The following is a 19,368-nucleotide window of genomic DNA, read 5'->3' on the forward strand; positions in this document are numbered from 1 at the left end:
TATGGAGGAAGAGAAGGGAGGTAGAATTTAACAGCCTCATTACAGCTACTCAGAGCCCAACAAAGACTCCCTATTTGGTCTTCTGAATTTCTTGCAGCAGCAAACAATCCCATAATATTAAAAGCATTATTATTCAGCCTGGAGATGGGAATGCTTCGAAATTATTGTCTCTGTGCCTAACAGCTCACTAATCAAAGCTTTCATGCCTCATTTTGCACCCTGGGGAGAGTCTTCAGTCTCTTTTAGTTTCATCGTGGCCTGCATGACACACCACCCCGTGCAAGCCTGGGGTGACCTTTTATCTTGGTCAAGATCCAGATTTTCTTCTTAGCTCCAAATGCCCGTCCAAATTTTCTGCAGGTGATTTCCTCAGGATTTGTGCTTACGTTTTTTAGATTGCTGACTGCTAGAAGGCTGAAATGTCAATTTTCACTTCTGCCACAGAACCATTGGTCCAATGGGGTTTTAAGCAGGGGAAAGAAACACACTTCTTAAGATATCTAAAAAGGGCAGCCAGGATTAACTAGACTGAGGAAAATGGAACCTGATTCTAGAAAATGTGTGATCCAGGGTAGTGATGCTGTTTCTGGTTTACTTCCTAGATACCTGTTGTCATGGCAATATTATCAATAATAGACAATCTGAAGGCTCTACTGATTTCGGAGTGGCTGTGTACTTTTTTTTTTCCCTTAGTTCTACATCATATAAACATGATCCCAAAGGATGTGCAAAATTCTCTAAAAAAGCATCTTGCTCAAGTAAATTGCCTATGTATAAGTTTGGTTCAATAAGAAAATATCTTAAATGCTTTTGTGATCTTATGGACCACATTATACAATTTGTGAAAACAGGTGGCTATCTTTTAAAATTTTTTAATGTTTATTTTTGAGAGAGGAAAAGAGAGAGGGAGAAAAAGCATGAGCTGGGGAGGGGCAGAGAGAGAGAGAGGGTGACAGAGGATCTGAAGCAGGCTCTGTTCTGACAACAGAGAGCCCAACGCAGGGCTCAAAGTCACAAACTGTGAGATCATGATCTGAGCTGAAGTCAGATGCTCAACCAACTGAGCAGTTGGCTATCTTTTTAAATCAAAAGTAAAATGTTTTCAAACAAGCAGTTATTTTATTTCAAATAATTTTTTTCTGAATTGTTTTATTTAGAAAATACTTGCCTTTGTATATATGACCTATTGTGTGCTGTGTACTCTTAGCTTTCTGCCTACTGCCTTCAGAAAATAATTCTTATGACATAATTTTACTCTCTCAAGAGCAACTGATGGATTTTAGAGCACTTACAGCAAAAGTAAACAACAATAAAATCTTTCTGCTCCTACTACACTTTAAAAACTCAGGGATTTTAAATGGAAAATTTACAAGTAAGATACTCATTGAAGTACCAGATATGGGTAATCATCAATTTTGATGACTAGAAAAAATTATTTACCAAGACAGACTACAACATGTATGTGCTGTCCCAGATAATTCAGTTGGAAGGAATTATGAGATACAGTTTCTGGTTTCTCCACATACAAGTTTGCTTGAGAGCTATAATTAGAGAGAAGTATAACATTTTCCCTCCAATGTGTCACCAAATATTTATGTAATCAACCAGAGGATGGCAATCTAGACCATGGAGAACAGATTTCAAGAGTTGATTCAAGGGGCGCCTGGGTGGCGCAGTCGGTTAAGCGTCCGACTTCAGCCAGGTCACAATTTCGCGGTCTGTGAGTTCGAGCCCCGCGTCGGGCTCTGGGCTGATGGCTCAGAGCCTGGAGCCTGTTTCCGATTCTGTGTCTCCCTCTCTCTCTGCCCCTCGCCCGTTCATGCTCTGTCTCTCTCTGTCCCAAAAATAAATAAACGTTGAAAAAAAAAAAAGAGTTGATTCAAAGGTAATACAGAGACCAGAGAACCAAGGAACCAGTACCAAAGGCTACATTGTAATAGTAAAGAGTAGGCCCCAGTGGTGACTGGGAGCCCACAGGCCAATTATCATCCAAAATAGGGGTGGAAGGTACAGTGATATATGTTGTGTGCCTACAATGTTTCTTTATAAACTTACAACATTTATGTAAGGAAGATTGTATTATTCCCATACTATAGCTGGGGAACTTAGGCTCAGATTCCTAATGATTTGCCAAAGGTTATTAAGATAGTAGGTGGAAGAGCCAGGACTAGAAATGAGGCCTGTCTGCACTGAGTGCATTACACTATTTCCACTATACCACAGGACTTCTTAAATCCAAAAACATAAAAGAAAGAAAAACAGAGGTTGTAAGTGCTGAGTCACATGTGCACACTGATATCAAAGTTCATGGGGCAATTCTGCTCCTCAGTTATGCAGATCTGTAGGAGCACTCAGGTATCTGAGAATTGTGTGTAGGAGTAGCATCGAGACTTACCACTTGCATCTCCAAGCTGAAGATTTTTAGGGCTTTAATTAGAGTCAAAGGAGAAGGGAGAAAATCCCAGTAACTGAGTTACAAATTATTGATTTTTTATGATACTCTGCTGCCTGATGAACAAGAGGTAGAGGGCATTCAATCACTGGGTGGGAAGTGGGACCCAAATTCTACAAATCTGTGATTTATACGCTTCTTACTTTAGCAAAAAGGTTATATGGTAGCACCTCAATGAGGTCCTGGATAGATGTTGAAAGGTTGGTTAAAAAATGCACAAAAGGATTAGTAATATTTTTAGGGAAGAATATTTGGATATCCAAAATATTTAGTGATTATTCTGTATGATGTTGGAAGTAATTATATTTCTCAGAAATAACTGGTCTAGCATGTTTCTTGAGTCAGGAAGCTGTACTTGTGGCCATTAGATGAATTCGACAATAATGCTGTATGTATGTATATGTATAATAATGTATAATAATGTATGCTTTATGTATGTATGCTTTATGTATAATAATGCTTTATGCATGAAAAGAATATTGCAGACCCAACATGGTTTACTTTAGTGGTTTTAGTGGCCTCTGGTACATACTCTTGAGATGTGGTGAGGATGGTCTACTCTTGGTCATGAAGCCATTCTTGATTGATTTTCCTGGTGAACAATGGCATACACATCTACAAAATAGAAGACTTGGGCTAAGGGTGTTGTCTGACTATAGGATAAATTATTTATCTATACCCAAGTTTTCCAAAGTGTATTACATTAAACAGTGGTTTTGTAGGATATTAACAGGTGTTATATGAAAAAAAAAAGTGTTTCTGTGGTTGAATTAAACTAGGAATCCTGAGTTACCAAGCTCCTCAGGTTACTTTATTGCAGTACTTGCCAAGGTCTGTGTTACGCTAAAATATACTATAAATTTTCCTGAGCAGGACCATAATATGTACGTTTGTATAAATTATTTGACCTTAAAAATCATTTTTCATGGACCATGTCATTGAACTAGTTTTCTCAGAACCCATGCCAGGAAACACTTGCCTAGACCAAGGCAAGAAGTTTGCATAAGGGAAGGACTTATGTACATGGTCAGTACTTGCAGGTATCAAACCAAATGGAGGCAACTAACCCAGGAAACAAGGCTGCAATCCTAGCTGTTTAGCAAAATTTGCTGCTAGACTTTTTTTTTTCTTTCTCTACCTGGTCTACTGTGTATTTCTATAAAGTTTAAGTCATGACCTATATACCACACTTGCAATCCACTAATTGTCTTTAAAAAGCAAACATACAAAGTCAGCCAGAGAAAGACAAATGCCATATGATTTCACTCATATGTGGAATTTAAGAAACAAAGCAGATGAACATAGGGGAAGGGAAGGAAAAATAAAATAAATTAAAAACAGAGAAGGAGGCAAACCATAAGAGAATCCTAACTACAGAAAACAAACTGAGGGTTGCTGGAGGGGAGATGGGTGGGGGATGAGCTAAATGGCTGATGGGCATTAAGGAGGGCACGTGTTGGGATGAGCACTGGGTGTTATATGTAAGTGATGAATCACTAAATTCTACTCCTGAAACCAATACTACACTATGTTAACTAACTTCAATTTAAATAAAATCTTGGAAGGAAAAAAAAAAAACCCATACAGACACACAAAATGATACATGAATAGGTCTATCCCATGTCATAGATCTTCAGCTTCCTAAACTCCAAATCTTTTAGCATAATAATGGAGTCCATTTTCAATGTGGTTTTAGCTTACCATCCCCATTTCCCCAGATCTGGCCATTTTAAACTACTTACTATTCCTCAAACTCTCAATGTGCTTTTCTTATGTCTCTGTGCATTTATTCAAACTGTGTCCTTTGCCTTGAATTCCCCGTCCCTTCTGTCTCATCCAACTTCTTCCTAGTAATTTCTTCTTATCCTTTAGGATGTATTATCACTGTCTGTCTCCCTTTGTTTAAATTTTTGAGGTCAGAGATTTGCTCCTCAAAATATCTACCATAGTGTCTGGCACAGAGTGGGCACTCAATAAGTATTTGCCAAATGGGGGCACCTGGGTGGCACAGTCGGTCAAGCATCTGACTCTTGATTTTGGCTCAGGTAATGGTCTCTCGGTTCGTGAGATCAAGCCCCATGTCTGGCTCTGCACTGTGAGGAACCTGCTTGGAATTCTCTCTCTCTCCCTCTCTCTGTCCCTCTCCCCCACTCATTCATGCTCATGCACATGGTCACTCTCACTCTTTCTCTCTCTCTCAACAATAAATAAATAATCTTAAAAAATATTTTCCAAATGGATAAATAGATGAGTGAATTGATGGAAAGATGAAAGGACTAGCTAGTTTGCTATTTGGAAGGATGAACAGATAAATAGATGGATGAATAAATGCTGTGAAACTTGTCTTCCAAAGACCCATGCCATGAATAGTGTTTCATCACTGGAATCACTCTCTTGCATCCAGAAGCAGAAACAGCAATCCAGAAGAAGCAATTCAGGGCTGCTCTTGAGCATAGAGAATGACAAAAGAGCTGTCATCAAGACTGTCTTCAACACTGGAAACCACAAAGATGTTCATAGTGTACATGATGACATCAGATCATAGCCATGGGCTCCCTGAGCCATTTTCTCAACTAGAGAATCCTGGAGGTTGTTTAAAACCTGCAGAAATGCTAACAGTTTTGAGTCTCAGATGTAAAGTTCAGTCTTCTAGTAGGAAAGAGACTTCTCAAATATGCTAAATTAACCTCTGAAGAAAATGTTGAACACTTTAGATTCTCACATGTTCCAGGTTTATTTTCCTCTTCTGGGTTTGACTGCTACATTATATTCCTGAAAGGCCCACCATCTTCCATGGTCCAGGAAAAGAGGGAGTAAGCAGGTGCCAATGTCATTTATTAAAAACTGAGGACTCAAGAGTTGCAAAATGCAAAAAGAAAAACGTTTGGGGAGGAATAGGAGGTTTCAGTGAGGAGGGGAGGGTTAGGAGATAAGATGGCAAGTCAGGGCAATTATTTCTTTCTCATTACACCTTGGAAACTCTAAGTATATCCTTGGGAAGTGTAGACAAAAGTGATAGATGGCTGTGCACTTACTCTGATTATGGGCTGTGAAAAACCCACAGCTAATTCATCAGAGAGAAGGTCCTTTTCTGGAAAGTTATATTTATAAATATTTTCTTAGGCTAAAAGTAGGCAACAGGTTTAGATTCTTGAAGCAGTTAGCAATGTGCACTTTTCCAAAAGCAGCAATAAATGAACCAGGTTCAAAGAAAGGCCTATTCTAGTTGTTAATGGGCAGTTAGTTAATAGCCTGAAAGCAGTCTTTAAGAGATCCACCCTGAGAATCCAACCACCCATGGAAACACCAAGAAATACCAAGAGCTCCTAAAAAAAAAAAAAAAAAAAGGAGCAGTGAACATGTAGATAGGCCTAGAAGCAAAAAGGAAAAAGCTATGTGCTTTAAGTATCTCTGAGTTATGGAGATCCCATCACCAAACAGTAGATGAACACTACAGAGAAAGTCAGTTAGAGATCTTGAGGTCTCAAGACCAAGCAAGCATCAGCTGTAGTGTGCCAGCTTCTCTAAGATACAAGGATAACCCTCTGCCCTCCACTCCTTCAATAATCTGTACATTCAGTATATTTTTGGACACATAATATACCTTACTTAGGTGTAATCTGAGGTAGCTAAAATTACTATTCAAGTCAAAATACTCAAGTTTAGACTATCTATACTTCTAAGGGCAATGGATACATAATCCACAAAAAGGCTAATAAGCTTTCTCTATGACTTTAGACATAGAATCACAAAATGGTAGTGCCATACAGGTCTTTGGTAAATCTCATTATCTCAATGTTATGATAGGAAAATTGAGTCTCAGAGGGGAGAAGGGACTGCCCAAGGCCATACTCCTAGTTCCCATTTCTGGCTACCATTTTGAGTTTACTGATGGGAAGAATAAAACAAAGTTATATGAATTTTCCTTCAATGTGATAAGAATGTCTATGCCAAAACCAAATCTTATGAGAAGGGAAGTCTATTGCTAAAGTATTTAAAGAGCCACTCTGCATTTATGCTTTCTATAGTTTTTCCATTGTTTTGAGTAAAGATGTACTGTACACTGAATTTGCAAGTTAACCATAAACTTGAGAAGGGTTTGCAGCAGAGAATCAGGGAACATGGAAATAACTTTAGCAAAATGGAAAGGTTTGTTTTTCAAACAATGGTGTTTAAGTGGGTAAACACTTGGGATGTTACTGGCATGGTATTTGAATATATGATTCCTTAATTACTAGGATTGGCTTCCAAGCAGGATTTTGATGGTACTTTTAGTTTGAGGTGATAAGAAGTGATTTCTGGTGATGTTCTGCCTGTTGTAATTGTTACATATTATAGGGCATGACAAGTAATTTAGGGTAAAAGCCAACTGGTAATTGCTTTAAACAGCTTACCATCTAAATTATTGGTAATCATTATGATAGTGACCTCACTATCATAGTAAGCCCTCACATTTGTCTAGCATGTTGTCATTTACCAAAGATGTTCACATTCATCATGACTCTGTGAGTGATATCTCTAAATTACAGATGAAGAAACTGAGGCCTAAAGGAAGCACTGTAAATAATGGAGCTGGGCCTTTAATTTAGTTCTGCCTGACTCCAAAGGTAAGACCATTTACACAATATCAAGAATCCTTGTATCTTGTAGACATTTCTTCAAGTTTGCCAGCCTGCACTCTGTTGCTTAGTATGGTACTTCTAAATATCATAGAAATTGAACTGAAATGAAAGTCATTCACAGTACCTCTCATCTTCTTTTCATTGTGCTGACCAAGCCCATACAAATTTGAGCACACTATACAATAAATCAATTTGAAAACTTACTGTACCACTCTCTCCATGAACTTTACAGATTTATGCCTGACTGATATATGGAGAAGTGAAATTATCTGGTATACAAAAACTCCTTTTCTTTTTTTTTTTTTTGTACATGTATGTCCATAGCATTTTTATTTGTAATGGGGAGAAAAACAATGGAAACAAGTAACATATCCATCAATATGTGAACGAATAATTTACAGTATATCCATACTATGGATATACTACTCAGCAGTATCAAGGAATAAATTATTGATACATACAACAATGTGAATTTATCTCAAAATAGTTATGCTGATTAAATAAACTAGACAGCAGAGGTCATACTGTTTGTTTGTATTTATATAAAATTGTAGAAAAAAAACAAACAGAACTCCAGTGACAGAAATCAGATCAGTTGTCTAGAGGTGGGGTTGGGAAGCAGGAAAGGAAGAGAGAGAAACGAGTTACAAAGAGGCGTGAAACCATTTTGGAGGGTGATAGATATGTTAATTATCTTGGTTGGAAGGTGTACAGATATGTCAAACTTGTCAAATTGTACACTTTAAATATAGGAGTTTATCAGATGCACAGACTCCTTTTCAAAAAGGGTTCACTATAATCATGTCACAGACTGCTTTATAATGGAGGATGTTGGCTGAAACATGAAACTAATTTTAAGATTTGGACCCAAATTTTATGAGAACTTTTGTTATCATTAACTTCACCTGCATCAAAGCAGGCTTGCAATTCATATTATCAGATTGAAAAACAAGAGGTTCTCTACCTGGGAGCCCCTATCTCTTACACACAATGGACAGAGGGCTAAATACTGAGAGATGACTGCATTAGGGGTTGTAACATTCATATGAAGAAAAATTCCTCTTATCCCTTTTATTCCCTTTATTTATATCTCTCTTATTCCTTTGTCATCTTTCCTGGCTTTCCTTCTGCATTTCTCCACCCCAGTCCTGCCTCTTCTTCCCCACCATAGACACACTTGTAGGATTTCTCTGGAGTATAATAAGCAAACAAGAACAAGGTTGGTCTTTCTCAGATATTTGAGTCTCATTTGATGTGGCTGTCTGGAAGATTACTCACAGAGCATCTGCTTGCCATGTCTGGGAGCACTAGCCACTATTTGAGATGGTTCTGTTACAACTATTTCAAATGGAACCTGAGTTATTTGTAGGAATTTGGTCTGTGTAAAGACTATTATTGGCCTGTAAAGGAGGGGAGGATACAGCTATCAACATGAAGACCCACACATAGAGAACAAGTTGGTTTATATAAAAATGTACATGGATAGAAGTATTGAGCACCTCACAGAAAGCCAGTGATGGACAAGTGCACTAAATTAGCTTTGAGAGGGGGGAGGGGAAATGGCAGGATTCTAGGATCTTGGGTTTTCCAAGCTGATAATGAGTAATCAGGTAGGAGGCTAGTTTCAGGCATTCAGAAATGAGCTTGCTTTTCTTCAAGTCCCATTTCCAAATCAAAGTAGACTAATGAGCTTGCTTTTCTCATGAAAGGTGCTTCATTTTGGAAGCATCAGGCAGCAGAGAGTACCATGCCACTGTGCAGGCATATACATGAAGAAATGATGAATTTGGAGGGGGAAATATAAGTGTAAGCCAAGACTTTCTGGAATGGTGACAGTGTTCACAGTAGACACAGACTAGGGGACAGAGAGCCTTATGATGAAGGGCTGCCCTTGAAAAAGCTGCATCTTCCTTCTGTAAAGCTACAGTGCTATTGAAGAAATTATTTTGGAAATTATCAATAGATTTGCAAAGAAAAGGAAATGATTAAAAGGCCTGCTCAACCCTGGGACATATGGGATAGAAAACTGGCTCTGCTTGGCAGTCTAGTCATAGGCTCCAAAGAGAAGCAGCTTCTCATTCCAGATGGCCAGCCCTACAATATAGGAGTAGTTAGTTGAGGATATTCCTGGTTGTTCAGGGCCAGCCTGTGCCTAGGTCATCCTGCACCTGTGACTATTCTCAATTCCATAATTCTCTCATCCTAGCCATCATTCAATAACATAAGGCCAGTATCACTGTGTCTTCTGACTCCACACTCACTCGTCCCCTGATGGGACTTGATCCCTGCTTCACATCTTCTGCTCCTATGCTAAGCCCTAGAGTGGGGTGTGACATCATTAAGGATAAAGAAAGGCACCAGCTGGCTGATAGCCACATTGGATATGAAGGGGTCAGCCTGTATCTAGAGTATGGCTGGCCACCTAGGAAGCACCAAAGAGGAAAATCTGGTTCAAAGCAAGAACAAGAGAATGAGGGAAGGAAAGGGAGAAAGACAAAGGGAGAAAAGTATCATACCTCCCAGAGTCATTCCTGCCTCATAGCATTTCCGTAGGCGACAAGATGGACAATTTTTCCTTCGGAATTTATCGATGGTGCAATCATTTCTGCTGGCACACAGGTACTTCTGTTTCCCTAGGAGAACAAACAGAAGAGTAGACACCCTATTAATGCATTTCCAGAGTCTCTCTCCTTTGGTATTTCTAGGCAGAAAAGACATAAAGGTAGCCCTGCCAGATAAGAGAAGTGGACAGAGAATGGCCCTAAAGAATTTGATCACACAGAATTACACAGGCTAGTTTAATTCTATGCTATATTGTTTGGTTTTCATAGGAGTTTTTAATCAATATGAACAATTGAGGTCCTGTTGATACTTCCCTTCATGATAAGAACTACATAATGTTTTTTTTTAAATAAGACATTCTACCTTTACTGAAAGCCACGAACACCCATGGGAAAATGATCAATGGCAGAAATTACCACTCCTTTAGCATGGCACAGCAGAGACTTGGGCTTAGGCAATGTTTCTTCCTCCTGACCCCTGTATTCATGCAAAGGATCATACTCAAGCTAACAGAATGCTTATTTTTCATAATAAAAAAAAAAACAGGTAAAACTTCTATGAGAAAGAACTCCATGATATTTCTACTTGTTTTTAAGTTGCTAGCTATCATATCCCCAATCCTGCAAGTTATAAAAACGAAACAGAGATAAAGCTCAATGCCTGTGAAGTGAATCACACCAGGCAAAGGGAAGTCTTCTGAAGCCAGTGTGTGTGTGTGTGTGGGGGGGGGGGGGGATTGCTGTCGTGTACACCTGGAGCTGTCACAGATACACAGAAACATATACATGTGTTCAGACTCAGAGATCTTCAGGATCACAGCTGCTCAGATAAAGACATGGAGGTCCATTAAAAAATACATATTTTACTCAACATTTTGCCTCCTTGCTCCTAACATAGGCCTGGCATACAGTAGGCCCTCAAATACTGACTGAATGAATACACAAATGGTGATCCACAGGTATACAGAGTAGCCAGCATAAACAGACATACATATATATCCTGCTGCTCTGAAACATGCAAGACTTCTTTATGCAAGTCCTTCTCATTTACTGCTGTGCTTTAGTTTATGTGAGAGACTGTGATGTTAGGGAGGCTTCTTTTAGCAGAGGAAGCATATTTGTGGTAGGGAAAAGGAAGAAAAATTTAAGAGCAATTGCTATTTGATAGCGGGAGAAAAACACATAAATTTAGCTATAGCTTGGCTTTTCCCTCCCTTTTCAGCATAAAATGTACATATCAGGCACAGAAAACACTGTATTATAGTAGGTTATTTTATGTAGGAGACTCACTAGTAGCCAGGTCAGCAAAATCTGCCTGTTCCTTCCTTCCTTCCTTCTTTCCTTCCTTCCTCTCCACCCTGTTACTCTCCCATTCCCTTCCCCTTGTTAAAGGACCCCGAATGCTGGGCTTGAAGGAACTGTTGAAAACTACTCCAGTATAACCCTTTCATTCCAAGGATGAGTTCTGGGAATGTGACTTGCCTGAAGAATACTCAACTGGAGACCTATCAAGGAAGAATGTTACTACTTAATAGGCACCTGCTATGAACCAAGCTTATGCTGGCAAGTTTGCATATGTCATTTATTTTTTTAAATGTTTATTTTTGAGAGAGAGAAAGGCAGAGTGTGAACAGGAGAGGGGCAGAGAGAGAGAGAGAGAGAGAGAGAGAGAGACATAGAATCCAAAGTAGGCTCCAGGCTCTGAGCTGTCAGCACAGAGCCCAACGCAGGCCTTGAACCCACAAATGGCAAGATCATGACCTGAGCCGAAGTCGGGCGCTTAACCCACTGAGCTACCCAGGTGACCCTACATATCCCATTTAAATGAATAATCTCAGCAGTTCTTTGACATAGGTACTATCATTACTTTTACTTAACAGATGAGAAAACTAAGGCCTCTAAACAAGTACTCTTTCTACCATTTGTATTAACAGAACATATAATTTACTAACAGCCTTTTTCTGCTGCAAACTGCAGATTCTTATTTGTGCACAGAAAGGATGTTGCTGTGAGTGCCATTCAGTCATTGAGTATCAACTCCTAGAGGGGAGGCCCTGTATCCAATTCCAGTGGGTTCACTTCCAGTGCCATGGATGTTCTAGAATGGGGACATCCCCAGTTTTTGGTGCAGCTGCAATCCTCAGGAATAGTTTGTCACATTAATTAGTAAAAATAGGGTCAAGTTATGAATACTTCTTTGAGGAATCTCTTCTTCCACAGGAAAATACTAGCTCCGGAACCCAAGTTTGCAAAGGAATGGTTACAGAGCCAAAGGATTAGGGCTCCCAGAGGAGTTCTAGATTCCACTGCTAAAAGTAAACCATCCTGTGAATGAAGAAGATTACAGTGGAAAAAGTATGAATTTGTTTTTTCAATTTGAAACTCAGATCATCTCCCTAGCTATGGTTCATATTTTGTCCCAGAATGTCTCCTGGCTTAAAACACAGATATCCTTTATAATTTACCTGGGAATAAGTGCAAAGCCCAGTACAACCAATGCCATTGTGTATTAATTTAACATTTATTGAGCATTTATTATGGGCCAGACACTGTACTCACTTTTGAGGTTACAGAGGAAAACCTCTGCTGAACAAAAATGTTTAAGTCCCAGATAACAGAGAAAGCACTAGGCTGGAAGTCATGAGATTTGAATCCTTGTTCAGTTTTATTACTAACTCACCATATGACCTTGCACAAGTCCTTTAGCCTCTCAGCTCCATTCATAATGTGATAGGTTGAACTGGAAAACCACTAAAATCTCTTCCAGCTCAAGGAGTCTTTTTTATTTTATTTTATTTTATTTTATTTTATTTTATTTTATTTTATTTTATTTTATTTATTTTATTTTAATTCAAGTATAGGTCACATACAGTGCTACATTAGTTTCAGGTGTACAATAATACAGTAATTCAAGAATTCCATATCCAGCTCAAGGAGTCTTAAAAGATATCTGGATTTTATCCATAACATATTTGTAGAGTCTTTTATATAAACATTACAAGTATTAACAATAAGCAAGAAATTAACCAAAATAATTATCTCTTCACCCTCAACTCCCTCCTTTTAGGATAGTAACTTGCTGTAACATTACCTTTTATATCTACAGTCATTTGATCTTTTCTCTTTGTTTTCTACAGCCCTTCAAAAAATAAAGGCAATTAACACAGTATTAGGCACTGCTATTGCAAGCCATATGCAACATATGTATAAACAACATTCTTACACATATGTGTGTACTCATGCATGTGTGAATGAATGTGTGTGTGTACACCCACAATAGGGTGTAATCTTTGTGTATATGTGTGTGAACATATAAAGTATACAACATATTAAATCATACAAATGCATAAATATGAAATATGTGTTTCTTTGAAGCAGAATAGTGACTCTAAAGTTTTAAATGATACTTAATGGTAACACAAGTGATGAAGGTTCCCAAATATGGATATGGAAGGAATCTCCTAAAAATGGAACTGTAACTCATCTGTACAGTTTGGATTAGGAACAAAAATGGGATGGAAAAACCTCTCAAGGTTGTTTCCAATCTACTTCTCCTGCCTGAATTACTAACTTCCTCAAATGATAGCAGAACCAATGTATAATCACTGGGTTGCTATTACTTCTTTCCTATTTATCCTACTTTTCCAATATGGCTGAATTTTTCAGGGTTCCTAATAATAACAGTGAATTAAAATACAGTATGCAATAACATGTGTATTTTACATATTTATTTATATATAATAAATATAAAACATACAATAACATAAAGTGACAATAAATTAAAGCATAATATAAAATATAGTAACATAAGATTAAAAATGTCTACCATTTGATTAGCTTACAAAAGTTAGTAACAATCTTGTACAAAGGAGTATAATAGGGATTATTGTATACATCATTCTATAGCTGAATAAAATGATGCTCACTAAGATGAAACTGACCTGCCTGGCATCACAGTTAGTTTGCTCTAAATCACAGACCATGAGGCTATGAATCTTACAGATTGGAGACAATTTTAAATAGTGTCTGGTCACAACACACACACTCCTCTGTACAAGGCTTGAATTCCCTCTGTAATATCCTCGTAAAGATTGCCCCAATGTTTCTTGAATTGAAGCCCATTCCATTTCTGTACTCTGTTATAAGACTCTTCCTTCCAGGACACTCATGATTTATCTCCTTGTAGTTCTGACCCATTGGGTCTAATTGGAACGAACTCATCTTTGGGCTGTAAAGAATATTGGAAGCCTTATAACAAAATGTCCCTATGTGATGCCTGACTCTTCAGTTATGAAAATGGACACAAAGTATTGAAATCTCATGCCCCAAGCCACAGGAAATTGGTGGTAGAGCCAGAGAAAAATCTGGCAACTGCATCCAATGGAGATGTAGTGTGGGTGGGTGTAGCCTCAAGACAGAGCACCTGGGTTTTAGGTATCCTTGTTCATTGTTTAGTAAGTATATGGCCCTATGAATGCCTTCTTGGTATTCAGTTGACAGAAGTGTAAGTGTGATCTGGGTATGCTCCAAGGTGGTCCTAGAAAGTCCTCTATTACCATGCAGTAGCCTAGATGACTGAATAATAAACACAGACAACACAAACTCCTATCCATCTCCTCCTCCTCAGATTCTACAAATATTACACCTAGTTCTCTGAACACCAAGGCTATATCAACAACTAATAATGAGTCTCACAAAAAAATGCCATTGTGAAATTTTTGGCAAAATACAAAAAATCCTCTCTCGTTGAAGGAGGTTAAGTTCACACTCTGGAATTGCAAACCAGTTGCATATTTAAGTACTTGATAAATCTCCTATTAGAACAGCTGCAAACACTTGACTACTATGAATGGTCACATAATGGGATAGCATGAGGTCCTCTGCTTGCCAGCTGGCTCTGAAATCCTTGACTGGCTGATGATGTTCTACATGTTTCTTCATGGTCCTTTTGTTCCATCATAAAGCTTAAGTATGATCCAAAACTCCACCAAGAACAGAAGTCATGAGACCGCTTTCAGATATTGTCTCCACAGAATTCCCATTTCTATTGTTTTTTGTCATCCTCATTGGTGTTGCCATGCAGTGTGAGTTGAGGTCAATGTTTGATTAGGGTTCTTTCAATTTGTTCATTCTGAAAAATCCTACTTAAATCATATCAGTTAAAGCAGGGGAGTTATCCATCACCTGAGGTATCGTGCAAATGAGAGGACTGAATTGTCATGTTTATTATGAAGCTACAGAAAAGACTTAAGAACACAGGACTACTTATCCTTTATTTATTTGTTTACTGTTTTATTTATTTTTGACAGGAGAGAGAGAGAGAGAGAGAGAGAGAGAGAGAGAGAGAGAGAGAATGAGCAGGGGAGAGGCAGAGATAGGGAGACAGAATCTGTAGCAGGCTCCAGGCTCTGAGCTGTCAGCACAGAGCCCGATGCAAGGCTCAAACCCATGAACCATGAGATCATGACCTGAGCCAAAGTTAGACACTTAACCGACTGAGCCACCCAGGCACCTCAGGACTACTTATCCTTTATAACTAGAGTGTGAATAAAGGACCTATATGAACAAAACTAAAAAAAAAAATATTGAGGTATGTAAAAGACCTGAATTAAGTGGAAAGATGTACAGTATTCCTGGATGAGATGATGCAATATTGTAAAGTTATTGATTGGTCCCCTTCCCCCAGTGAAATCTATAAATTTAAAACAATCCCAACAAAATCTTGACAAAATAATGTCAAAGCTCACCTGAAGTAGTAAAATTTATGGTATTGCCAAGATATTTTTGAAAAAAAAAAAGAGTAATAAGACTTTTCCTATCAGACATTTAAAGTATTATAATGCCGTAATAATTAGAGCAGTTTGATAGTGACTCCACTATGGATTGATCAGTTGAAGAGATCAAAAAGCCAAAAACAGACTCCATATATGTAATATGTAATTCTAAATCTGTGGAAAAAGGATGATTTATTCACAAACTGGTGTCATAACTGGCTAAATATTTGAAAAAGAGAATAAAGTTAAATTACTAGTTGAAACCAAAGTAAACTCCATAATGACCAAAGATGTCAATGAAAAAAACAAAAACAAAAATAAAAGGAAATCATTAAAGTATTATTAGAAAACATAGGTGATATATTTTTTAAGGTAGAAAGGGCTTTTTAAAGAATGCCAATAAAGAAAAATAAGTGAACATTTTGATAGACTTAGTTGACTAGAAAACATTTAAACTTTTTAATCAAACTCAAAGACAACCATAAACTAATGAAAACATATTGGCATCAACTATGGAAAAACAGTGGTCGATTTCCTTGATATACAGAGATGAACAGTGCAGTAGAAAAATGGACAACAAACATGAAAAGTCAATTAAAAGAAGAAATATAAATGATCAATAAAAAATGAAAATTGTTGAATTCAACTTCACTAGAAATCATAGAAATACAAATTAAAGAAGATATCATTTTCATAAGTCAGATTGATAATGATTAAATACTAGTATTGGCAAAGAGGTATTGCTGGTAGGAATATAAACTTTTTGAGAGCATTTTATAAAATATCCAAAAAATTTAAGTACACATAAGCTTTAACCAGTAATTCCACTTCTTGGAATGCTTAATAAGAAAACAATTATGTAAGTACAAAAAAAGAAGTACAATATAGCATTATGTAAACAGAGAATATTGGAAAAATTTAAATATCTAACATTAGGGAGATGACAAAATTATTCCATATTTATGCAGGAGAATGCTGTACAGTCCTCTTTTTTTTTACTTGGAACTATGTTCACAATATTGTGTTTTGTTAAAACAACAAAAATGAAGTTACCAAACAACATATTTCATTGAATCCTGCCTTTAATACCTGAGGCTTTATAGCACATCTATTCAAGTTTTTTTTTTTTTATATATTGCAATGAAACTTTTTTACAAGTGAAATAGCACATGGAGGCCCAGATATAGAAAACAAAATTAAACCAAATCTGCCTGAAGTGGGCATAGGAAACTTAGAACTCATTCTGCTACACCTCTCCTTTTCTCCCATTCTCTGCAGCCTTAGCATTGTAGTACACTTTAGAGAAACTCTAGAAGTCCCCAAGGCTATGTGGAAAAGTTGAGACCTACTGATTTAGTCCAACCCCCATGCTCCTATTTTACAGATTAAGAAACTGAAACTTGGAGAATGGGGGAAAAACTTAATGTTATAGCATGAGTCAACGTCAAAATAGGGACAAGGATCCAGGACTTCCTACTCTTAGTCCAGCAGTTTAGTGCTACTTTCATATGAGACAATAAATGTGAAAACAACATAAATACATAAAGATATACAGATCTTATCTATTATTATTATTTAAATAATAAACTCCTTGAATGTCAGAAGAGGCAAGGACCTCTGCAGAGATCATCTAGTCCAACACTCTCATTTTACAGACATCCAGAAGGCAGAATGGATAAGACCAAGATTGAACAGTCAATTAGTGATGGGATTAAAACTGAAGTCTTGCCTATTATGTTCTCTGCACATTTGCTTTATTATTTCAAAATAATTTTCATATTCATTATCTTGCTGAGCCTTTTGTCAATGGAGGGATGGTTTAGAACACTATCCTCAATTTATATATGAGGAAATCTGAAATACAGAGTGATTACTGATACCAAAAAATATAGCTCAGTTTCAATAGAGAGTGCATATGCTTTCTATTTAACCACTATAACCAAGAAAATATCTTATTTGCCTCTATCCTGACTTATGTGCCCTGAATGTTCTACATCTACCCATACTGCCTCTTCCAAGTGTGAAAGAGGAGTAACACTTGACTTCCCGAGGGAGAGCAAAGGAAAAAAAAGGGGGAGGGGAATCCCACTGTACTTTGGATACTATTCAAGGTGCCTTCAAAGATGTTACTTATTTTAATTCTTGTCAAAACCCTTTCAGGTAGCTACTATTCCTAATTTAGAATTGAGGAAAATAAGGCTCAGAGGCACTGAATGACTCACCTGCAGTCACCAGCTAGTAAGTGGCAGAAGCAGGATCAGAAACCAAGTCTATGACCTTCGATGTTGATGCTTGACTTTGTCAATGTGATATCTCTTCTCAAATGGGCCCTAACACTATGCTTCAAAGACAGAGGCAGTGTAGAACAGTAAAAAAGCACAGAGGAGGAAAGAAGACTGAAGGACCAGCCCTTCTGTTCCACTGAATCATTATGTGACCTGGTGTGTTATCTCTATTTCTTTCTTGACCTTGGTTCTCCTATCTTAGGAGGGAATGTGCGAGACACTAAGAAAATAGGAACAACCTAAGGAAGGTGGATTCAGAAGTCTTCAATCCTAAAATTTGTAAGGAACCATAAAAGACCCCAAATAGCCAAAGCAATCCTGAAAAACAAACAAACAAACAAACAAACAACAACAACAACAAAAACCTTGAGGCATCACAACCCCGGATTTCAAGCTATATTATAAAGGTTTAGTCAGCAAGATGGTATGGTACTGGCACAAAAACAGACACATAGATCAATGGAACAGAATAGAAAACCCAGAAATGGACCCACAACTATATGGTCAATTCATCTTTGACAAAGCAGGAAAGAATACCCTATGGAAAAAAGTCTCTTCAACAAATGATGTTGGGAAAACTGGACTACTTTCTTATACCATACACAAAAATAAATTCCAAATGGATGAAAAACCTAAATGTGAGGCAGGAAACTATCAAAATCCTAGAGAAGAACACAGGCACAGCAACTTCTTGTTAGACACGTAACTGAAGGCAAGGGAAACAAAAAGCAAACATGAACTATTGGGTCTTCATCAAGATGAAAAGCTTCTCCACAGAAAAATAAACCATCAAGAAAACTAAAAGGAAGTGTATGGAATGGAATAAGATATTTTCAAACGACATATCTGATAAAGGGTTAGTATCCAAATCTATAAAGAACTTAACAAACTCAACACCGAAAAAAAGGAATAACCCAGTTAAGAAATGGGAAGACATGCATAGACACTTTTCCAAAGAAGACATCCAGACTAAAAGACATATGAAAAGATGCTCAACACCACTCATCACCAGGGAAATACAAATCAAAACCATGATGAGATACCACCTCACACCTATGAGAATGGCTAAACTTAACAACACAAGAAACAACAGGTGTTGGCAAGGATGCAGAGAAAAGGGAGGCCTCTTGCAGTGTTGGTGGGAATGCAAACTGGTGTAGCCACTCTGGAGAACAGTATGGAGGTTCCTCAAAGATCTAAAAGTAGAACTACCTTAGAATCAAGCAATTGCACTATTAGGTATTTACCCAAAGGATACAAAAAATATTTGTATTTGAAAGGGTACATGCACCCCAATGTTTATAGCAGCATTATCAAGAATAGTGAAACTATGGAGAGAGTCCAAATATCCATCAACTGATGAGTGGATAAAGAAGGTGTTGTATATACATATATACAATGGAATATTACTCATCCATCAAAAAGAATGAAATCTTGCCATTTACAATGACATGGATGGAGCCAGAATGTAATAAGCGACATGGACCAATCAGAGAAAGACAAATATCATGATTTCACTCACATGTGTAAATTAGGAATCAAACCAGATGAACATATGAGAAGGAGGGGAAGATACAAGAGGGAAACAAACCACAAGGGACTCTTAATGATAGTGAACAAACTGATGGTTGTGGAGGGAGGTTGGTGGGAGATAGATTAGATGGGTGATGAGTA

The 19,368-nt window shown here is 37.5% G+C and overlaps 1 protein-coding gene across 3 annotated transcripts in view; it reads right to left on the minus strand.

The window, feature by feature from the left end:
- Positions 1-19,368, minus strand: part of AR (androgen receptor) — a 201,341-nt gene that overhangs the window by 27,730 nt on the left and 154,243 nt on the right. For 2 of the 3 annotated variants that reach the window (XM_040466964.1, XM_040466962.1), the window contains exon 3: positions 9,591-9,707. The exons of the other annotated variant lie outside the window; for it this stretch is intronic. In XM_040466964.1, coding sequence (XP_040322898.1) covers positions 9,591-9,707 — 117 coding nt within the window. The remainder of the gene's footprint in view (positions 1-9,590; positions 9,708-19,368) is intronic. 3 annotated transcript variants of the gene reach the window in all.

The sequence above is a fragment of the Herpailurus yagouaroundi genome, unplaced genomic scaffold, assembly GCF_014898765.1.
Source record: "Herpailurus yagouaroundi ecotype Mexico unplaced genomic scaffold, PumYag 67073, whole genome shotgun sequence".
In the NCBI taxonomy this organism is placed as follows: domain Eukaryota; kingdom Metazoa; phylum Chordata; class Mammalia; order Carnivora; family Felidae; genus Herpailurus; species Herpailurus yagouaroundi.